Here is a 24,773-nt window from a genome sequence, read left to right on the forward strand (position 1 = left end):
ACATCCCTAGGTGGGCATAGACATCCCTAGTTTGCACGAACATCCCTAGGGGGACACAGACATCACTAGGGGGCACGGACATCACTGGGTGGCACGGTCAGCAATTGCAGTGTACAGACATCACTAGGGGGGCAAACAGCACTGGGGGTAGTACACAGCACTGGAGGGAACACAACACTGGTGGTGATAAACAGCACTGGAGGGGGCTGCGCAGAGCACTGGGGGGCTGCACAGAACACTGGGGGCGCCACAGAGCACTAGGGGAGCTGCACAGAGCACTGGGGGGGAGACGGCACAGAGCACTGGGGGGTGGCACACAGCACTGGGGGGGCGGCACACAGCATGAACACAAGATGGTACAAGCGAAAGAGTCTTACCTTTCTGTTGTGCCTTTGGGGCTTTCAGGACCAACTATCTGCCAGCAGCACCCTGTTTTCCACTGAGATGATAATGTATTAGATGTGACCTGCAGTCACATGTAACTCAACAGATAATACAGTGATACTTTTGTGAGTACAGATAGTAGTGATTGCTCCTCTGGATCACACTGCTGCTGATTCTGCATGTGCTGCTGTTTTGGGCTGGTGGGAGGAGTGAGGCAGAATCAGTGAGAGATGAGAGAAGACTGTATCTATCTATTGTTGATAATGACAGACTGCTACAAAACACAGATCTTCAGCATTTTTGCAGTTTTGCACTAGGTCAACTGTAAAGTGGGCTCTACAAACAGCGACATCGCTAGCGATGCCGCTGATGAAAGCACCCGCCCCCGTCGGTTGTGCGTCGCGGGCAAATCGCTGCCTGCTAACACCCATCACACATACTTACCTGCCCAGCGACGTCACTGTGGCCGGCGATCCACCTCCTTTCTAAGGGGGCGGTTCATTATGCGTCACAGTGACGTCACTAAGCAGCCGCCCAATAGAAGCGGAGGGGCGGAGATGAGCGGGCCGAACATCCCGCCCACCTCCTTCCTTCCTCATTGCAAGCGGCCGCAGGGACGGTGATGTTCCTCGTTCCTGCGGTGTCACACATAGCGATGTGTGCTGCCGCAGGAACGACTAACAACCTGTGTCCTGCAACAGCAACAATATTCGGGAAAGGAACGACTGGACAACGATCAACAATTTGGTAAGTAATTTTGATTGTTAACAGGTCGTTCCTGCGTTTCACACGCAACGACGTCGTTAACGAGGCCGGATGTGCGTCACGAATTCCGTGACCCCAACGACATCTCGTTAGCGATGTCGTTGCGTGTAAAGCCCGCTTAAATCACAATTGATCGCCTATCAGGTGAACATCCTTACCTTGCACCTTAAGTATCATAGATCTGAAACTTTGTGATGCTGCAATTGGCGATTTTCCGTGTGGGCAATTTTCCGTGTGGGCAATTTTCCTGTGGGCAATTTTCAGGGAACCCACACAAGAGGTCACATAAAAATACTACATTACAGAGGGAATTCCACAAGGGAATGTATGTGATAAATAGATATATATATATATATATATATATATATATATATATATACAGTCATATGAAAAAGTTTGGGCACCCCTATTAATGTTAACCTTTTTTCTTTATAACAATTTGGGGTTTTGCAACAGCTATTTCAGTTTCATATATCTAATAACTGATGGACTCAGTAATATTTCTGGATTGAAATGAGGTTTATTGTACTAACAGAAAATGTGCAATCCGCATTTAAACAAAATTTGACCTCTGCAAAAGTATGGGCACCTCAACATAAAAGTGACATTAACCCCTTCAGCCCCGGGGCACTTTCCGTTTTTGTTTTTTGCATTCCTTCTTCCGAGAGCCGTAACTTTTTTATTTTTCCGTCAATCTTGCCATATGAGGGCTTGTTTTTTGCGGGACAAGTTGTACTTTTAAATGAAACCATAAGTTTTACCATATGGTGTACTGGAAAAAAGCAAAAAAATTCCAAATGCGGAAAAATTGCAAAAAAAGTGTGATGGCACAATAGTTTTTGGGATGTTTTATTCACGGTGTTCACTATATGGTAAAACTGATGTGTGGGTATGATGCCTGAGGTTGGTGCGGGTTTGTAGACACCAAACATGTATAGGTTTACTTAAATCTAAGGGGTTAAAAAAAAAATCACAAGTTTGTCCAATAAACGTGGCGCACGTTTTGCGCCATTTTCCGAAACACGTAGCGTTCTTATTTTTTGGGATCTATGGCTCAGTGGCGGCTTATTTTTTGCGTCTCGAGCTGACGTTTATAATGGTCCCATTTTTGCGCAGATGCTACGTTTTGATCGCCTGTTATTGCATTTTGCGTAAAACTTGCGGCGACCAAAAAACGTAATTTTGGCGTTTGGAATTTTTTTGCCACTACGCCGTTTACCAATCAGATTAATTGATTTTATATTTTGATAGATCGGGCATTTCTGAACGCGGCAATACCAAATATGTGTATATATATTTATTTTTTAACCCTTTAATTTTCAATGGGGGAAAGGGGGGTGATTTCAACTTTTAGGTTTTGTTTTGTTTTTTTTATTCTTTAAAACTTTTTTTTTACTTTTTTTTTTTATTTTACTAGTCCGCCTAGGGGGCTATAGCGATCAGCAATCCGATCGCTATTATCTATCGGCTGATCACAGCTATACAGCTGTAAACAGCAGATTCAGTCACTTTGTTTTTCCCTCTGCTCTCAGGGAAAACGAAAGTTCCTGGATCATGGATGAAGGTATATTTGACCATTCCTGTTTCCAAAAAATTCCAGTTCAGTTAAGTTTGATGGTCACCGAGCATGGACAGCACGCTTCAAATCATCCCACAGATTTTCAATGATATTCAGGTCTGGGGACTGGGATGGCCATTCCAGAACATTGTAATTGTTCCTCTGCATGAATGCCTGAGTAGATTTGGAGCGGTGTTTTGGATCAGTGTCTTGCTGAAATATCCATCCCCTGCGTAACTTGAACTTTGTCACTGATTCTTGCACATTATTGTCAAGAATCTGCTGATACTGAGTTGAATCCATGTGACCCTCAACTTTAACAAGATTCCCGGTGCCGGCATCGGCCACACAGCCACAAAGCATAATGGAACCTCCACCAAATTTTACTGTGGGTAGCAAGTGCTTTTCTTGGAATGCCGTGTTTTTTTGCCTCCATGCATAATGCCTTTTTGTATGACCAAACAACTCAATCTTTGTTTCATCAGTCCACAGGACCTTCTTCCAAAATGTAGCTGGCTTGTACAAATGTGCTTTTGCATACCTCAGGCGACTCTGTTTGTGGCGTGCTTTCAGAAACGGCTTCTTTCGCATCACTCTCCCATACAGCTTCTCTTTGTGCAAAGTGCGCTGTATTGTTGACCGATGCACATTGACACCATCTGCAGCAAGATGATGCTGCAGGTCTTTGGAGGTGGTCTGTGGATTGTCCTTGACTGTTCTCACCATTCTTCTTGTCTGCCTTTCTGATATTTTTCTTGGCCTGCCACTTCTGGGCTTAACAAGAACTGTACCTGTGTTCTTCCATTTCCTTACTATGTTCCTCACAGTGGAAACTGACAGTTTAAATCTCTGAGACAACTTTTTGTATCCTTCCCCTGAACAACTATGTTGAATAATCTTTGTTTTCAGATCATTTGAGAGTTGTTTTGAGGAGCCCATGATGCCACTCTTCATAGGAGATTCAAATAGGAGAACAACTTGCAAGTGGCCACCTTAAAAACCTTTTCTCATGATTGGATACAAAACCAATTTAGTGCTTCAGTAAGTCAGTAAAAAGTAGTTAGGAGTGTTCAAATCAAGAAATTGATAAGGGTGCCCATACTTTTGCACCAGTCAAATTTTGTTTAAATGCGGATTGCACATTTTCTGTTAGTACAATAAACCTCATTTCAATCCAGAAATATTACTGAGTCCATCAGTTATTAGATATATGAAACTGAATAGCTGAAATAGTGTTATGAAGAAAAAAGGTTAACATTAATAGGGGTGCCCAAACTTTATCATATGACTCTGTGTGTGTATAATATATATATATATATATATATATATATATATATATGTATATGTATATACAGTAGATCTAATGACCCTGTAAGCTAAAGTGCATATATCTATCTATATGTATATATATATATATATATATATAATGTATATATATATATATACATTATATATATATATATATATATATATATACATATAGATAGATATATGCACTTTAGCTTACAGGGTCATTAGATCTACTGTATATACATATATATATATATATATATATATATATATATATATATACTTGCTGGAGATAGAACCCATGGACAGAAATTCTAAAATCCATACTATAAAGATCACAGAGCTCGATTCTTACACATCGTATACATACGGCTTTGCTCCGTACACCTCGTACACACACGGCTCTGCTCCGTACACCTCGTACACACACGGATCCGCTCCGTACACCACGTACACACACGGCTCCGCTCCGTACACCACGTACACACACGGCTCCGCTCCGTACACCTCGTACACACACAGCTCCGCTCCGTACACCTCGTACACACACGGCTCCGCTCCCTACAAATCGTACACACACGGCTCTGCTCCTTAAACATTGTACACACACGGCTCTGCTCCATACACGTTGTACACACACGGCTCCGCTCCTGTAGCACCCCTGAGCCACTCAGGGCACTACAGGGAACTGCATCCTCTTGGGGATGCAGGACCTACCCCCTGGGACCTGGAGTACCAGTGCCGATACCACCAAAGCACAACTAAAATCCTAGTTCTCCACTCCACACTGGGCATAGAGGGTTAACCATGTAAGGGGATGGTCGCCATGGAAAGGAATGAGTCCCGGGATTAGCCAGCCTGGTGGGAGGGGTCAGCAGTCAGTCTAGAGAAATGAGGCACACAGAGAGGTGTGCAGATGTGCCGAAGCTGGGTCCGTGCAGCGGTGACCCCGGGGGCACGAGAGACAGGTTGCCAGGTCGGTTACGGACAAGTGTCACAAACCACCGGGGGGGTCACTCAGAAATCCCCCGCGCTGGCTACCAGTACGTCACAATCGGGGGGTAACAAGTGGGTGTCACCCCTCCTTTATACCTCCCGACCGACAGACAGAGCACGTGACGCGCTCTCTAGCGCCCCTCTTATAGTCAGGCCAATTATGGAATTGCCCGACAATAAGCAAGGAGGCCGCTATACTACTTATGCCGATTATTGAAGGGTCCCCGGTGAGAGTAGGGTATATATTCCCCCGACCTCCGCGGGCGGAATATATAAAACCTCCCCGAATCTCACTGGCCTCCCCACAATAATCCTTGGCACAAACTCGCTGCCACCAACCGCTTCACGGTAACTATTAGCCGAACACACAGACGTGGGATTCAAGATCGAGATAACAGAACAGCCCAAGATTAATTATATAATTTAATCAGCCTAAAGCACACTAGAAACTACAATATATACAATAGGGGATCTACAGAATATACATATGTCAGAGTACAGTTACAGATAAAGCATGGTTTACAAACAGGTATGCAATTCAATCAGTTACCTTGTGCGTCTGGCCACAGGGGGGCGCTGTAGACCAGGTTTCTAGGAACTCCCACAGATGTTTCCTGCACGTGACCCCCAGCGAAAGAACCCTGGAAAATGGCCGAAGTAGGGTTATCAACCTGGGCAAATCCAGGTCCCCTCCTACGTTAGTGACCTCAGAGGGAGCACTGCTCCACCCCTGGCTGGAGTTATGGACAAAATCCACAACATGGAATATGGCCATAACTTGGCCTGGGAGCGTCGTAGGCGGACGCCAATGCTCTCATTGTGACAGTTATGAATTTAGCTACAGAATGAGAGGACTCATGACTTGTCTACTAGTTCCCCATTGGCTGATATCACGCCTGGGGTATTTCCCAAGCTCCCGCTCCCATAAAAAGGGTGTGCCAGCATCGTCCGCATGCGGAGACACCATTTTTATGGTTGCCATATTTATCGGAAATATGGCTTGCGAGATATGAACCATTTTTTACTGGAGTCGTTCTGTCTGGATACTTCCAAGCTTGCTAATTAGATAGCAGCTCCTACCACAGGGTCACGGCAGGGAGTCATCCTGTGTCCATTGTTCCCACATCATCTCATCTCCATATCACAGGAGATGGCCATGGAGGTGTAACACCTTCACAGATGCTGGACATTGAGAACAAGAAGGGAGGGGGGCACTGCCAGGGAGTGATGAGCGATTATGACTGGAAGTCATAATTCATCTTCATATCCCGGGATTTGCCTCACACCTCCCCCCTTTTGAGGGCGCTAGGGGGCAGCACACTCCGGTGTTCCCCCGTGCGCCCGTCCGCGACCTCTCCTTGTCGGGACAGCCCGTCTGCGTTACCGTGGTCACGGCCCCTTTTGTGGCGAATGGTGAAGTTGTATTGCTGGAGCGCAAGGCTCCATCGCAACAATCGCCCATTCGTCCCAGAGACGGTGTGCAACCAGCTGAGGGGATTGTGGTCCGTCTCCACGATGAAGTGGCGCCCGTATAGATAGGGTTGCAGACGCTGCAGGGCCCACACTATGGCCAGGCACTCCTTCTCCATCGTGGAATAGGCCACTTCCCTTGGTAACAGCTTCCTGCTCAGGTACAAGACTGGGTGCTCTTGGCTCGCAGAGTCCACCTGGCTGAGCACCGCACCGAGGCCGAAGTCACTGGCGTCGGTCTGTACTACAAACGGCCGCGTGAAGTCGGCTGCCTGTAGCACGGGCGGGCTGGACAGGGCGTCCTTTAGGGCGTGGAAGGCTGTCTCGCAGTCCATTGTCCAATCGACTGCAGAGGGCAGCTTCTTCTTGGTGAGGTCCGTCAAGGGCTTTGCCAGGCTACTATAGCGTGGAACAAACCTCCTATAGTACCCAGCGGTCCCCAAGAAGGACATCACCTGCTTCTTGGTCCTGGGGGTGGGCCAGGATGCGATGGCCTCCACTTTCTCAGGCTCGGGCTTCAGTGTTCTCCCGCCTACCCGGTGACCGAGGTACTGGACCTCGCTCATGGCCAGCTGACACTTTCCCGGCTTGATGGTCAAACCTGCCCGGTGGATCCGCCTGAGCACCTGTGCTAGATGCTCTAGGTGGTCCTCCCAGGTGGGACTGAAGACGGCAATGTCATCTAGGTACGCGGCCGCGTACCCTTCAAGTCCCTTGAGCAGGGTGTTGACCATCCGCTGGAAAGTGGCAGGGGCATTCCTCATCCCGAATGGCATCACCGTGGACTCGTATAGTCCAAATGGGGTAATAAAGGCAGAGCGTTCCCTGGCCTTGCGAGTCAGGGGGATCTGCCAATATCCCCGGCTCAGGTCCATGATGGTCAGGTACTGAGCCCCGGCCAACTGATCGAGCAGGTCATCGATGCGTGGCATTGGGTACGCATCGGCGACCGTGACAGCATTGAGCCCCCTGTAGTCCACGCAGAACCGAGTGGTTCGGTCCTTCTTAGGGACGAGGACTACAGGCGAGGCCCAAGCGCTGTTGGATGCCTGGATCACCCCCAGCTTCAGCATCTCGTCAATCTCCTGGCGCATGTGTTGCTGCACCTCCAGGGAGACCCGATATGCTGAACGCCGGATCGGGGGATGATCCCCAGTGTCCACGTGATGGACAGCCAAGTCAGTCCTTCCGGGCTGGTTGGTAAACAACCCCCGGAAGGGGAGGAGGGTGGCCCACAGCTGGGACCGTTGGTCCTCCAAGAGCTGGTGGCCAACCTCCACATCCTCAATGGATCCGCCGGCCCTAACCTGGGCTAGCATATCCAAGAGGGTTTCCGCTTCTCCCTCCTCGGGCAGGTTGCACACGGGGAGCGCACACGCCTCCCGCTCATGATGTGCCTTCATCATGTTCACATGGAAGGGCTTCCGCCTTCCACGGGCAGGGTCCAGGGTGACCAGGTACGTCACAGGGTTGAGCTGCTGGTACACGAGGTATGGGCCTTCCCAGGCTGCCTGAAGCTTGTCCTGTGGTACGGGGACCAGTACCCACACCTTTTGACCCACTTGGTAGGTCCTCTCACAAGCGTTCTGGTCGTACCAACGCTTCTGATCGGCCTGGGCTTGAGCCATATTGTCGTGTACCAGTTGCGTCAAGGCCTGCATTTTGTCCCGGAAGCGCATGACATACTCGATAACCGACACTCCAGGGGTGGCCAAATCCCCTTCCCAAGCCTCTTTCACCAGAGCCAGGGGGCCCCGCACACGTCGCCCGTACAGGAGCTCAAACGGTGAGAATCCTGTTGAGGCCTGTGGAACCTCCCGGTAAGCAAATAACAGGTGTGGGAGATACCGCTCCCAGTCACGCCCATGGGAGTCGACCAACATCTTAAGCATCTGCTTTAAGGTGCCATTGAACCGCTCGCACAGGCCATTAGTCTGTGGATGGTACGGGCTGGCCACCAGATGTCGCACCTGGACTTGCTTACAGAGGGCCTCCATCAGCTGGGACATGAATTGGGTCCCCCAGTCAGTGAGCATTTCCTGGGGAAAACCCACTCGGGAGAAAATCTCCAGCAATGCGGTGGCCACCTTGTCAGCCCGAATGGACGACAAGGCCACTGCTTCTGGGTACCGGGTGGCATAGTCCACTACCGTCAGTATGAAGCGTTTCCCGGAGCTGCTGGGGATGGCCAGCGGGCCGACCAGATCCACAGCCACCCTCCTGAAAGGCTCATCGATGATGGGCAGAGATACCAGTGGGGCTTTGGGGCGTGGCCCCGCCTTCCCCACTCTCTGACAGGTTTCACACGAACGGCAGTAGGCAGCCACATCGGCCCCCATTTTTGGCCAGTAGAAATGCTGGTTTAACCTGGCCTTGGTCTTAGCGATCCCTAGGTGTCCGGCCATCGGAATCTCATGTGCGATCCGCAACAACTCCGTCCGGAACGGATAGGGTACCACCAACTGTCGGTCCCTGGGCCACGCCTCCGGTGAACCCTGCTGGACCGTGGCCCGGTACAGCCGTCCTTGGTCCCAGACCACTCGCTCCGGGTCCGAGTCCGAGGGAGGCTGTGCCGCCTGCTCCTTAAGAGCTTTCAGGCTGTCGTCAGCTTCTAACGCTGCCTGAAACCCCTGACTAGATGTGGCCAGAATCGACGAGACTGTCACATCTTCGGTCAGTACCCCGGGACCTGTGTCCTGGCCTCCACCTGACTCGGCTGCCACTTGGTCAGAAGGGGAAGAGCTATCGGACCTCCGGGAGGCCCCTTGGCTTCCAGCACTCCCACTGCGGGTGACAGCGGCCACAGCCGCTGCGACCGTGGGTCGTGCCTGCTCCTCCTCCGTTCCTGACCAAGTCGCCGGTTCAGGCAGACCTACCTGGCTTCCTGACACCCCGGTTGTGGGGGAACCATGCACCGAGATCTTACCTGGGAGCACTTCCGCTCCTGGACCGGCCCCAATCTCACCTGCCTGTTCCCCTCCTGCAGCAACAGAACCCCGCTGTGAAATCTCTGGGGACCCCACATTTGCTGTGGTAGCCCCCACCCCACACACTGGTCCTCCCCCTGCAGCACCCTGCTCTCTGCTTATCCCTGCAGAGGGCAGCAGATCCCAGCTCACAGGCTGATTACTTGTAGAGGCATTGTCACACCTTTCTCTGACCCCCTCCCCTGTCACAGCTGCAGCTGTGTGTGTGTCTATGGTGTCTGTGCAAGCAGAAATATCAGAGTTCACTCCCCCCTCTCTCACATCATTCATAGATAACACATTAACATTGTCAGGAGTCATGTCAGTACTGGCTGAAGGTTCAGCCCTTGGGGGGGGCCCAAACTGGGAGGTTATCTGCCCCAAATCTGTCCCAAGTAGCACGTTTGCAGGGATCCGATCAGTTACCCCCACCTCTCTCACCCCTCGCCCTGCGCCCCAGTCCACATAAATGTCAGCAACAGGCAGCGCCGGGTCAATGCCTCCAATCCCGGAGACAGCGAGGGTTTTTCCAGGGATCAAGTCTTGGGGGGACACCATCTCAGGCCGCACCAGAGTCACCTCCGAGGCGCTGTCTCGCAGTCCTATGGTCACAGACCGGCCGACGGTGACAGGTTGGAAGCTGTCCAGGGACCTACCACCACCCCCACCCACACAATACACCTTGGGCGGCCCTTGGGACGGGGACGGAGCCGGGGCCTTGGGACGCTGAGGGCACATGGCCTTGAAGTGTCCAGGTAGGTTGCACTGGTGGCACCGTCTTGGTTCTGCCACGGGCCTGGAGAGGGGAGTTGAGGGGGACACCCCCTGCAGTCTAGGGGCAGGTGGGGCAGTCGCAGAGTTCATCTTACCCCCTCTCCAGGTGCTGCTGGTGGCTGCTCTCCTGGCCTCAGGAGCCCGATTGTTGGTGTAGTCATCGGCCAGGGCAGCTGTAGCCGTGGATCCCTTTGGCTTCTGGTCTCGGATGAACTGGCGGAGATCCTCAGGGCAGTTCCACAAGAGTTGCTCCGTGATGAACAAGTCCAGGATCTCCGGTCCGGTGGAAAGCTGCAGGCCTTGGGTCCAGTGGTCGGCAGCTCGGGCAAGTGCCCGCCTGTGGTCAGCCCAGGAGTCCTTTGGTCCCTTCTGTAGGCTCCGGAACTTCTTGCGGTAGGACTCTGGAGTGAGGTTGTACTGTTGGATCAGGGCCCGCTTGATGGTGTCGTAGCCCTGATCTGCCTCAGCAGGCAAGTCCCCAAGGATTTCCAGGGCCTTACCCCTTAAACGGGGGGTCAGGTATTTGGCCCACTGGTCCTTGTCCAGATGGTGCTGCAAGCAAGTCCGTTCAAAAGCAGTCAAGAAAGAGTCCAAGTCTCCATCCTTCTCCAGCACTGGGAAGTCCTCAACACGGACCTTTGGAAGTTTGGTGTTTTGAAGGTCACATGTGGCTGATGAGGGCCGGAGCTGAGCTAGCTGCAGCTGGTAGTCACGGTCTGCCTGTCGCTCTCGCTCTCGCTCTTCACGCGCTGCCTGCCGCTCCGCAGCCTCACGCGCTGCTTGCCGTTCCGCAGCCTCAGCGTCACGCGCTGCTTGCCGCTCCGCAGCCTCAGCGTCACGCGCTGCCTGTCGCCCACGCTCGGCCATGAGTATCTCGTAGGTATCCCGGTCTCCAGCCATAAGCCTGGCCAAGGCAGCTTGAAGGAGGGCCTCTGCACCTCTCAGGCCGGAGGGATTGGCAAGTGGTGATCTGCGGCACGCTGCAGAGCCAGGGGATTCACTGTCCATTTCAGAGCGGAGGACTGGCATCTGGCTCGTTGAGGACCCTTGGGTGAGCTGCTCCTCATCTTGTCCATCAGTGCCAGGTTGTGCAATGTCCTCTGCAGAGCTGTTCTCTGGCGTCGGGCTCTTGGAGGGCTCGTGGACAACCTCCTCATTACTGTCCACAGCACCGTCCTCCCTCTCTTCGGCTCCTGCTTTAGCATTGGCCAGTTGCCTAGCTCTGCTCCTGGTGCCATCAGCCATTCTTGCAGACTTTTGGTCACTGACACAGAACTGACACCTGATGCCTCCACACACCTTACAGTATCTGCACTCTGACACTCTAGTGTTGAGCTAGTCTGAAGACCCCAGCAGCCACAGCTGCTGCAGGCAGTCTTTAGTGTCTGGGAGTATGGGTCTCACACTCACACACACTATTATCTCGATCCCACCGCTATGCCACCAATATGTCACAAACCACCGGGGGGGTCACTCAGAAATCCCCCGCGCTGGCTACCAGTACGTCACAATCGGGGGGTAACAAGTGGGTGTCACCCCTCCTTTATACCTCCCGACCGACAGACAGAGCACGTGACGCGCTCTCTAGCGCCCCTCTTATAGTCAGGCCAATTATGGAATTGCCCGACAATAAGCAAGGAGGCCGCTATACTACTTATGCCGATTATTGAAGGGTCCCCGGTGAGAGTAGGGTATATATTCCCCCGACCTCCGCGGGCGGAATATATAAAACCTCCCCGAATCTCACTGGCCTCCCCACAATAATCCTTGGCACAAACTCGCTGCCACCAACCGCTTCACGGTAACTATTAGCCGAACACACAGACGTGGGATTCAAGATCGAGATAACAGAACAGCCCAAGATTAATTATATAATTTAATCAGCCTAAAGCACACTAGAAACTACAATATATACAATAGGGGATCTACAGAATATACATATGTCAGAGTACAGTTACAGATAAAGCATGGTTTACAAACAGGTATGCAATTCAATCAGTTACCTTGTGCGTCTGGCCACAGGGGGGCGCTGTAGACCAGGTTTCTAGGAACTCCCACAGATGTTTCCTGCACGTGACCCCCAGCGAAAGAACCCTGGAAAATGGCCGAAGTAGGGTTATCAACCTGGGCAAATCCAGGTCCCCTCCTACCTTAGTGACCTCAGAGGGAGCACTGCTCCACCCCTGGCTGGAGTTATGGACAAAATTCACAACATGGAATATGGCCATAACTTGGCCTGGGAGCGTCGTAGGCGGACGCCAATGCTCTCATTGTGACAGTTATGAATTTAGCTACAGAATGAGAGGACTCATGACTTGTCTACTAGTTCCCCATTGGCTGATATCACGCCTGGGGTATTTCCCAAGCTCCCGCTCCCATAAAAAGGGTGTGCCAGCATCGTCCGCATGCGGAGACACCATTTTTATGGTTGCCATATTTATCGGAAATATGGCTTGCGAGATATGAACCATTTTTTACTGGAGTCGTTCTGTCTGGATACTTCCAAGCTTGCTAATTAGATAGCAGCTCCTACCACAGGGTCACGGCAGGGAGTCATCCTGTGTCCATTGTTCCCACATCATCTCATCTCCATATCACAGGAGATGGCCATGGAGGTGTAACACCTTCACAGATGCTGGACATTGAGAACAAGAAGGGAGGGGGGCACTGCCAGGGAGTGATGAGCGATTATGACTGGAAGTCATAATTCATCTTCATATCCCGGGATTTGCCTCACAACAAGTACTGCTGGGACTGGAGCACGCACGGGGCACAGGTCCTTAGATCAGGCGCCAGTTCTACACGGCTTGATAAATACATGCCCGGTGAGGACACCTTCATGGACTTCACCGAACCAAATAATCCGGGGGCATCAGCAGTAAACTAGGATCGGGGTTCAGACACTTACCTCCCCACAGGGTCTGCACTGCCCGCTGTACGGAGAAGGAGATTGTACCCCAAAAGGAACAGTCGGGCCCCAAACACTCCAGGCTACGAGGAGTCAATCTACAGAGAGTGCAGAGGACAGAGCAACCTGGGTCACTACATTGGCACTGATACTCCAGGGACCTGAACCAGCAACCCCTAGGTCCAAGTGAGTAGAGACTGTTTATTACAACCTTGTGTGGCCTCAGTTATTGCCCTTCACGTCTCCCAGGCACGGCCCTACCTGCGGAGGGCCTAACACCATTGTTGCAATTGTGTCGCCCACCGATGCGACGGTCGCCTCAGGGACACCGCTCCACCTCCAGGGACGCCGCAGGGACTTCTCTTTGGGATCTTCTCTGGCGACAGGTATGTCAGGTTATTTACATCTGAGTCGAGATGCCACTCTCGATTTGCTGTCAGGTTTATGGGTGACCACCACTGCAGTTTAACAAGCGTCTGGGGCTGATGGAATCTGCAGCAGAATGGTGTGGCCTCCCGAGAGTGAGGCTGGCCCCAGGGGCTCGGGTGTGTAGAACAACAGGTCGCAGAATAACTCAGTCACAGTCCAAAGTGTCTTTCAACTTGTTTACTCACATTCAGCTGGTTTTGTGAGGTAGCCCGGGCGATGCTGGGATAAACCAGGTGGAACTGTCGCGGGCGGGAGGAGGGTGTCAGCACACTACGCTCACCCCCTTCTGCTCGGGTCCGGCGGCCGCTGCTCAGTGGTGGCTCGAGTTGTAGGCCGGATCCCGGGGGTTTCTCGAGCGGCACTCCTCACCCGTGAGTGAAAGGGATTGGTTGGGTGTGGGGATTGTTTATTGTCCGTGACGCCACCCACGGTTGTGGTGATTGCACCACCGCTGCTCTGGATGGGGATCCCGGGGATGGTGATGCGGAGCAGCCAGGTGTTGTGTTGCCCCTCCGTGGGTAGGGGTTGGTGATCCCGGGGCCCGGTGATGGCTTGGGGGGTGCAGGGCCTGGTGGGCGCAGGGACGCGGGGGCAGCGCTGTGCCTTGCGGCACTGTGGTACTCACTCAGCCTGAGACGTTGACACAGTTTTTACGGTAAACCAAACGGCTGGTAAGATGGTCCCACGGACGGCTGCACTTGCTCTCCCGGTAGGTGACGGTGATGTCCCTTTTCCTAGCACCTTGGTGTATTTGTTGGTTGCGATGGGTCCCCACCGGTAACCCGCTCCCCGGCTTCAAGCTGGACCGGACGAGCTCTACTCTTTGCCCGCAGGCGCTGGCCCTAAGAAACTGGTGCCTTGGCGGTGGCGGTGTCTCTCTTACACTGGCTGGGCTGTTGCCTTCAATCGGGACTTGGTTGTTGGGGGATCTACGTCCCCTTCACTGACGGATTCGGCAAATTACGGCGACTCCAAGCCTTGCCGGGGTCCGAGAGGCCCCTGCCCTGGTGCTGACTGTCCTTCGGAACACTGCTCCAGACCACCGGGCACACAGCCTATGGGGTCCTTCCAGGAACTTCCAAACGGTCCCCCTTCAGACAGTCACCGCCGTTGCTGACCTTGCTGACCTGCCCTGCACACAGCTGGACTCTTCAGGCTTTGCACACTCTTTCTGTTCTGTCACCACTCTTGCTTTCCTCCTTTACTACTTTTCTTTCTTCACTTTCACTTAGCTCTTTACTTTAGCCCTGTCTGGGCTACTCCTCCACTCCTTCCACTTCCTCCTCCCTGACTAGACTCTGTTGTTTACTCAAGCTCGTCCCTGAGCTGACTGCCTGGTTTCTCCCGCCTCCAGAGCTGTGAACTCCTCGGTGGGCGGAGCCAACCGCCTGGCCCACCCCCTGGTGTGTATCATCAGTCTCTGGAGGAAGGCAACAAGGATTTTTGGTTAGCTTAGATGTTCCTACCTGGGATGTAGGGTGTGGTGGTGTGTGACCTGTGTCCCCTGGCTTGCCCAGGGCGACACAGAACCAGGTATCCTTCAGGCTGGTCTAAGGGTAACCGTTTACTCGCCTTCCTAGCCCTTCTTGTTTCGGATTACCCCTGACTTGAAGTACCATGGGATTCATCCAGGGAAGTCACAACTGCCTTTTCTCCCCTTTTTGGCCCATTTGCTGGCAGCGTGGACCAAAGTAGATAGCTTCAGGCTCAAGCCTAGCCCCCAGATGTCTCCGTACACTAGCAGCTGACTTCCTCAGCGTCTTTCTGTCCAACTTCTGGTGACCGTTCTCCCCCGCCAATGGTTACTACACGGACAGGGTCTGACTAGAGTGTCCGCGCACGTCCTTTTCTTGCGACCGCAAACTGCGCTTCCTCACTTCAGACTGGCTACCTTCAGCTCCTTTTCCTGACTGCCACTGCCACCTTAGCTTCCAGCCTCTCTACCGCACCCCTTGATTGGATGTGGAGGCACGCCCCTCCTGGGACTGCCCAGGGGTCCCCTCAATGGTGTGTGAGACCTGGTCACTATGTGTCTGTGCGTACACACCCTATTTCAGCATTTGGATTACCTGAAGGTACTGACCAAGCATGGGTGCAGTACCCAGTGGCGCCTGACCAGGTCAGGGGCGCCACACAATCACCACCAGTTCTGGGAGTACCCACATTCAGCAGGGTCGGTTCCCCATCATTAACCGAAACCCGCAGGTGGCGTCACAGGAACATTAACTCTTATCTCAACTGTAAATACTCCCCTTTTACAAAAGCCCCAGGGCACGGGACCGGGCAACGGCCACCCGAGTGACATTTCCAGTCATTACCGCCCGATACCAAGTACCCCGTTTCCTGGGCGCGACACTCCGTACACACACGGCTCCGCTCCCTACACCTCGTACACACATGGCTCCGCTCCCTACACCTCGTACACACGCGGCTCCGCTCCGTACACCTCGTACACACACGGCTCCGCTCTGTACACCTCGTACACACACGGCTCCGCTCCGCACACCTCGTACACACACGGCTCCGCTCCCTACACCTCGTACACACACGGCTCCGCTCCCTACACCTCGTACACACGCGGCTCCGCTCCCTACACCTCGTACACACACGGCTCCACTCCCTACACCTCGTACACACACGGCTCCATTCCGTACACCTCGTACACACGGCTCCGCTCCGTACACACACGGCTCTGCTCCGTACACCTCGTACACACACGGCTCTGCTCCGTACGCCTCGTACACACACGGCTATGCTCCATACGCCTCGTACACACACGGCTCTGCTCCGTACACCTCGTACACACACGGCTCTGCTCCGTACACCTCGTACACACACGGCTCTGCTCCGTACGCCTCGCACACACACGGCTCTGCTCCATACGCCTCGTACACACACGGCTCGGCTCCGTACACCTCGTACACACACGGCTCCTCTCCGTACACCTCGTACACACACGGCTCGGCTCCGTACACCTCGTACACACACGGCTCCACTCCCTACACCTCGTACACACGCAGCTCCGCTCCCTACACCTCGTTCACACACGGCTCCACTCCCTACACCTCGTACACACACGGCTCCATTCCGTACACCTCGTACACACGGCTCCGCTCCGTACACACACGGCTCTGCTCCGTACACCTCGTACACACACGGCTCTGCTCCGTACGCCTCGTACACACACGGCTATGCTCCATACGCCTCGTACACACACGGCTCTGCTCCGTACACCTCGTACACACACGGCTCTGCTCCGTACACCTCGTACACACACGGCTCTGCTCCGTACGCCTCGCACACACACGGCTCTGCTCCATACGCCTCGTACACACACGGCTCGGCTCCGTACACCTCGTACACACACGGCTCCTCTCCGTACACCTCGTACACACACGGCTCGGCTCCGTACACCTCGTACACACACGGCTCTGCTACATACACACTATAAACCCCTCCTGACCCCACACATAAACTTCCCCTCATCCAGCACCATGACACCCAGCACAGCAGAGTCCTGCATACACTGAGGAGCTGATCATGTGACCCCTGACTCCTCCCCTCCATGTGACATCATCACAGGTCCTGTAAGCACAGAGCAGCCATATATCTAGTGTGCGGCTCTGCAGGTGGAGGTAGGTGCAGAGTCTTTATTATTGTGGCGCATGCTCCATATTATTAACCCCTTCCTCCCGGTGTGTTTGTGACGTCACGCTGCGGGGTGCAGGTCTCCTTCCTCGCCCTCTGATGTAGATGTATGAAGGGCCGTTATTAGCGCTCGGAGCTTGTACATTCTGGGGACAGATAATTCCAGGAGACAGAACTTATATCTCTTCTTGTTGATGTCAACACGCATGGATTACCTGCCATACATGATAATGGTGTAGCCATCTTGGCTACTGGCATTACTGTGATTGGCCGGCCGATGTTATATAAGACTCGGGAGTGCGATGCTCAGCTCACTCTCCTCTGCCAGGAGTTTCCGTGCGCTTCATTGCTTTCCTGCCTCCCCAGCCCTCTTGGGAGGATCTGCCGAATAAATGCTCGAGTTTCCCATTGACTTCCATTATACATTATGTATTCGAGTCGAACTTGTCCGACCGGGTCGATTCGAGTACGAGGCTCTCCAGCATTTTAGTGCTCGCTCATCACTAGTAACCACAGAATATGCTCTAAATGTCCAAACTGGAGGACCCACATCTATCTCGTCACACATTGCTGAAGCCTGTTTTTACCTTCCGAACCCGGCCAAATTTTTCAATGACTAGTGTCACTATATCAGGTAATAACTCTAATTGTAAGAGAGTGTCCAGTGCCTGCCGCCCTCGAAGAATGTTCTAGAATGTGATGATAAGTTGATGCACTTTAGTGAAATATGAAAGTGATGTGTATTTTAAAGGGAACCTTTCAGGTCCAATATTCACAGAGAACCACGAGCAGTTCTGGGTGCATATTGCTAATCCCTGCCTAACTGTCCCTGTATACACTAGAATAGATAGAAGTATTTCTAAAGATCTTTTATCATATGGTAATGAGCTCGGGGACTAGTCCCCTGGGCGTTTTTTCCCTTGCTAGTTGGCCCCATTAGCATATTAGTACGTCCCTGTGGGTGTGCTACCATGGTAATGAATGTGCAGCGTCAGAGGATGATCTCACTCACCTCTCCGCTGCAATCGCGTTTGACGCTTCATTTCGGCTTAGTGCGCATGATCCCACACTACTTAAGTTTGAAGCCAAGATGCGTACACCCGGCTTCATAGTGCGCATGACCCAAACTCCGGGGTCATGCGCACTGAGCTTAAATCCTTTGTCGGATTCGATGGCGGTGGAGTCCTGAGTGAGATCATCCTCTGACACTGCTCATTCATTAGCATGTTAGCACGCCCATAAGAGCGTATTAACATGCTAATGGGGCTGACTAGCAAGGAAAACCGCCCTTGGGACTAGTCCCCTCGCTCATTAGCATACGATAAAAGATCTTTAGAAATATTTTTTCTAAAGATCTCTTTATCTATGCTAGTGTATACAGGGACAGTTAGGCAGGAATTAGCAACATGCACCCAGAACTCCACGTGGTTGTGGGTGCATATTGGACCCGACAGGTTCCCTTTAATGTATGGTATTTTTACATTTGTTCCCCCATGTATTGTAGCCAGTCACCACCGGCTGTCACTGGGTTTCTTAATGTAATGGAATGTAGAGGGAGTGACAGGATGGCATTGGTTAAAAGGGAGAGGATAGTTCACCAGCGCAGGAGATGTAGGGAAAAGTAGCTTCCTGGTTAGTTCAGATAGCGAAAAGGAAATACAGTGAGCAGTGACAAGAAGAAGAGAAAAGATGTGCAGGGTCAGATGTAGCAGAGTGGAGTCAGGTGGTGTGTGAAGACAGGCATAGAGAAGGAGTAAACGAGACTGAAGTGGAGTGTGAGCCCCTCAGCTAATGAGCGAAATTCCAATAAAGAGAGAGAAAAGGAGGAGAGCGTCCCTTTCTGAGGCCTGCAGCTGTAAGTACCTGTGGGAACACAGTTGCAGTGGGGGCATCATCAGGAGTCCATCCGTTGTTAGAGAGCCGAGCCGTTGGACCAGCCATTATGCTTAGGGCTTGAGTCAGGAAGTTAAGGATAAACCGCTGAAATGGTGGGTTCTGTAAAGAAAAAAATGCCTGTAAAAGAGCTTGATGTAAAGACTTCCTTAAAGAAATGGACGCTGTGTGCTAAAAGAATGTTTAGTAAAGTTGTTACGGTTTTAACCGGTGGTGGACTCGTTATTGAGAGTGTGGGGTGTGATTCCGATTGTAGTGAATCGGACCCTGAGAAGTCGGATGAAGACGCAGAAGAGTAGCTGCAGGCAGGTACCACCTCCACACCCACCGCATACACCACTCTGCCCCCCCGTGTATGTAATATGCTGGGGTGAGTAGAGAACTACAACCCTCGCCAATGACTGCCCCTCCCTGGTACCTTACATAACCACAGGGGTAACAGAAAAAAATGGACTACAAAATTTGGTGTGTAATTTCTCTTCAATACGATTCCCTATAGGGCTTGGAAGGGAAGGAACACCATTTGACGTTAGGCGCATAAAATATGTTGGATTAGATAACGGAAGCCATGTTGCAAAGCCCCTAATGTAATTAGACAGTGGAGTACCCCCCCCCCCCTAGTGACCACATTTTGGAAACTACATCCCCTCAAGGAATTTATTTAGTGGTGTGATGAGCACTCTGATACTACTATGCTTCACGGAATTTTTATAACATTGAGCTGTGAAAAGAAAAAAAAACATTTTCCAAGAAAATTGTTGTTTTGCCCCATTTATTTCATTTTTGTGTCCAAAATGACTCCCATTTCCTCATTGTAGGGAATGTGTCACTAGAGGTTCTGTTTGAAATTGTCCTATGAAGCATGTGACGTCCTTTGTACTTTTTATAGTGGATTATTTGCATTTGTTCTCCCCATTCAGGTCTCTACAATATCGGATTCTCCAGGTGAAGCGCTTCTAAATAAGAGACTTTTCCTGACCCATCAAGGATGGCTAGAGACAGGGACAAGATGGCGGAGAGGATATTACACCTCACCCTAGAGATCCTCTTCCGGCTTACTGGAGAGGTGAGAGATTCTGATGACGTCACATTACACCATTCTTATCTATGGGAATAACAGATGGACAGAACTGGAGAGGTGAGGACTCTGGAAATGTCTGGAGTGAGATTTCTTACTGTGTCTCTCCATAACCAGGATTACACAGTAGTGAAGAAGACCTCTAGTGAGCGCTGTCAGGCCCCTGTGTCTGAGGGATGGGGAAGACTCCTGAGCCCAATCACGGGGCCTCCACCTCACCCCCCGATACATGAGGACATCAATGACCAGAAGGTCCTAGAACTCACCTACAAGATGATTGAGTTGCTGACTGGAGAGGTGACACTGCTGGGAATGCTGGGACATTATACAGTAACGCTATGAAGGGATCGGGGGTGACGGTATCATTGTATGTGTCAGGTTCCTACAAGGTGTCAGGACGTCACCGTCTATTTCTCCATGGAGGAGTGGGATTATTTAGAAGGACACAAAGATCTGTACAAGGACGCCATGATGGAGGTTCCCCAGTCCCTCACATCACCAGGTAATAGACAGGACTAAATACACACAGCCTATAATTATCTGTATGTAAGGAATGAATTCAGTCCCTGTATGTGTCTCCTCCAGTTCTATCCAGTAAGAGGACAACACCAGAGAGATGTCCCCGTCCTCTTCTCCCACAGGACTGTAAACAAGAAGACCCCCGATGTTCCTCAGGATCATCAGGTAGATGGAGAGAAGGTGCCATGAAATCTCCTATGATGTGTAGATGGCTGTGAAGATCTTGTGCTTACTCTTGTTTTATCCACCAGTATTATATGTTTTATATGTCACAATTCCATTCTGCAGAACATTCTGTATTCTTTTGCCATGCTCTCCTTCAGAGCCAGTATATGTTGCCTATGGTGCAGAGCGTTTGCAGGATGAATGCTTTCCTGGTTGTTTCACAGCACTGGGTTTCACACTGGTCCTTGGAGGTGCTCTCGCAGATGCTTCTCGTTCCCAGTGATTGTTTAGGAAGCATGTTAGCTCAGAATGCCACCAGTTGTACTTCCTGTTTACAGTTGTGCTGTTGGCTCTCATGGTGCTCAGTGTTCAGATCTTGGTCTCTCGACTCCGGACTGCAGTTTAGCCGTCTCTACCTTTCCTTCCCTGTTTGTTGTGACTTCCCAGGTTCTGACCTCAGACTTCCTTCTGATCGCGTCCTCACCTGCTCCCTGTATCTTGTATGTACTCTCCTGGAACACTGACCTTTGGCTTGTACCTCGATCTCGTCTCCATCTGCCCCCCGTGTACTGTCCTGCCCTCCTGGTTTATGATCCCGCCTTGTTTGATTATCTCTCCATTTACTGCATACTAGTAGTGTCTAGCACAACCTTGTGACAATCAACACATTATACTTATGTAATGAGAACGGTGAAGATGGCAGGATTAGAGCTGATCATAGATGGGACTTCTCCATCTGTCTGTGACTTTCACCATATTTGTTTCAGGGTGAAGATCTGCCTCATATTAATATTATAGAGACATATGTGAGGGGTGATGAGCGGTGTAAAGAGGAGATTCCTACATATGACTACCCAGGTGAGTAGTAACCACAATATTCTACATATTCACTGGCTGATACAGTTGTGTGTAGTATTTTACATATTTCATGAATTTTACTGGTACAAGAATCTGATTTAGAAACTATGTAAGAGTAACCCAAACTTTCTTAGATTTATTTTTATCAGGTTATTTTAAAGGTAAATTTTTTTCATAAATTCTGATCTGTATGTTGAACTTGGAACTGTGTGTTCCATTTTGTATATTTTGCTGAGCTGCCATAGATCAACATATGCGTTTTGGAGATGCCATCCATGTTTTTCTACAGCTTTGGAAATATAACTACAATTATTTTTATCTGAACCTTCGGCTGGAGGACTTTCTTACTTGGATTTACCTGTTGCCACGTTGGGCGGGAGCGAATTCCTCCGTGCTGTGGATTATAATGAGCTTATGTTGGGTCAGCTGCTTTTGTTCTCATGTCTACACTTTAAGATTGTGAAATATAGAAAAGAGAACATAATACATTCTCAAGAGGAGGTAAAAAAAGGTCAAAATTACAATATATGTTTCATATGGAGATTATTAGAATGGCATTTAGGCCAGCTTAACACATCTGTCTATCATGGGCCACGTTTCCAATTTCTGCAGCATCATCTGGTGTTGTTCGTGTCAGGAGACCTTTGGCTACTCCATACATCATGGTCTGTATTTAAACAGTTATACAAGGATTTCTGAAAGTCCCCTTGTATGATTCCAGACTTAAAGGATGACTATTGGTCATGAGAGTCTCTTATCCTGGGGAGATTTGTGATCTTGCCTTGTGAGACCCTGGATATTAAATGTATTTGTTTCTTTTAGTGCAGCAAGGGTTAAGGAATCTTTTCTTGCTGGTAGTTTGTTAGTTGTTAGTGAAACCAGTTTGTGACCACTCCCATTCCCTTTAAATAGTCACATGTCCCATCACCTCAAGTTATAGAAAGAGAGATTAATTCTGAACTGACCACCTTGGTTGAAGGAAGCTTCTTGTAGCTGCTGGAGTCTTGTTGCCTGCAGCTCTGGTGTCTGAAGTTGAAGTATATCCTTTTTGTCTATGTTCCCCTTTGTGTCCACCTTCCCTCATGTTGGACTATTGTAGAGGGAAAGTCTAGTTCACTCACAGGTCTTTGCACTAGCCAAGTTGAGTGGAGGGACAGATAGCGACTAGGCATGTGACGGCGACGAGGAGAAGAACTCGTATATGGAGAATAGGGGGATTCAGGGTGCAGACACAGGTTAGCATCATGAGGTATCCCGACCAACGCTCCCTATCGTCAGGGCCTTCCTATCCCTTTCTATCTCCGTTGTACCTCTGTGTGGCGCTGTGCGCCGGAGATTCCCTTGTCCAAGCATGACACTACAATTCGTAAAATGTATGACTGCTAAAGGCTTCTCATTATTATCATAAAGTATAGGAACACTTAAACGCTATAAACAGACAAAATGACTGTGTTCTTACAAATAAATACCTGGATCACAGATCTCTAGAAAGCATAAAGAAAATAGAAATGAGGAACCTCCAAAAAAGATCCAAAAGTTGTTGTGATGACATCACAGGAAATAACAACGGAAGACTGAAAATGATCACACTACTTCTGAACAAATGGCCGAAGTCAGCATAGGCCCAAATACTTCAGGTGACCAGATACACATGAACATAGCTATACAAACAAAGGCGTTCAACAAGAAAAATAACAAAAGGGAAATCACCTGTACGTCTTTAATACAAGGCAAGCACAGTTGATTTTTATGATCACACATCTTGGGAAGACATATATAGTACCTCAGTTCTCAGAACAGTAAGTCAATAAATGGCTAAAATCTGAAGAAAAAAACAAACAAATGAAATACATAATTGGCACTAAAAAGTAGACACCAACAGAGCTACCAGCTATGTGAAAAATCGCTATGCAGGATGGACTATCAGAATACATCTGAAATCAAGGATGAAAAATTAAAAGACTTAAGGCCGCTTTACACGCTGCGACATCGCTCAATCGATCTCGTTGGGGTCACGGAATTTGTGACGCACATTCGGCCGCTTTAGCGATGTCGTTGCATGTGACACCTATGAGCGATTTTGAATCGTCGCAAAAACGTTCAAAATCGCTCATCGGTGACATGCCCCCCTATTCTCGATTGTCGCTGCTGCTGCAGCTAGCAATGTAGTTCCTCGTTGCTGCGGCAGCACACATCGCTATGTGTGACACCGCAGGAACGAGGAACCTCACCTTACCTGCGTCCCGCCAGCAATGAGGAAGGAAGGAGGTGGGCGGGATGTTCGTCCCGCTCATCTCCGCCCCTCCGCTTCTATTGGTCGGCGGTTCAGTGACGCTGAACGAACCGCCCCCCTTAGAAAGGAGGCGGTCGCCGGTCACAGCGACGTCGCTAGGCAGGTAAGTAGTGTGACTGGTCCACACAATGTTGTGCACCACGGGCAGCGATTTACCCGTGTCGCACAACCGATGGGGGCAGTTACGCACGCTAGCGATATCGGTCATGATATCGCAGCGTGTAAAGCGGCCTTTAGTCCCCAATTCATCAAAGCTTTTACTCTAGAAATCTGGTGTAAAACACTTTGGTAAGTGTGCAAAAACATTTGCAAATGTGAGGTTACATGAAACTGTTGTGATTTTTGGCCTTTTCATGCCAACTCCTCTCTTCCGTGAAAATGAGTCAAGCTAAGGCAGAGCGGAGGCATGACGCTTCATTTCACTTAATTCATAACAGCTGTTGCGTTCCATACTCTAGAAATCTTAGTCAAGTCTCTGAATGGAGTGAGATTTGTGGTGAGGAACATGCCACTTTTTCAGCTGGGTCTGACTCTCTTAACGAGTCAGACACCATTGACTAAAGTTTGCCCCCTTATCAAGATCGGTGTGATCAACGTCAGTCTTGATGAATTGATGCCTGAGTGTCCAACCTTCGTAAAAAATGTCAGTGGTCTGAAGCTAGAGCATGGAACATTTCAGAAGGAAATTTTTAGGTAAGTATATGAAACTCAGCGTTGTGACAGAATATACTTATTACTGTTGATAAAACTTAATTTTTATTAATATACATTAAAAGATT

The 24,773-nt window shown here is 50.4% G+C and overlaps 1 protein-coding gene across 1 annotated transcript in view; it reads left to right on the forward strand.

Annotated features, from left to right (window-relative positions):
- LOC142313051 (uncharacterized) overlaps positions 1-24,773 on the forward strand; it is a 72,577-nt gene that overhangs the window by 42,093 nt on the left and 5,711 nt on the right. The window contains exon 3 of the mRNA XM_075352036.1: positions 21,611-21,701. Coding sequence (XP_075208151.1) covers positions 21,611-21,701 — 91 coding nt within the window. The remainder of the gene's footprint in view (positions 1-21,610; positions 21,702-24,773) is intronic.

The sequence above is a fragment of the Anomaloglossus baeobatrachus genome, chromosome 5 (genome assembly GCF_048569485.1).
Source record: "Anomaloglossus baeobatrachus isolate aAnoBae1 chromosome 5, aAnoBae1.hap1, whole genome shotgun sequence".
NCBI lineage: Eukaryota > Metazoa > Chordata > Amphibia > Anura > Aromobatidae > Anomaloglossus > Anomaloglossus baeobatrachus.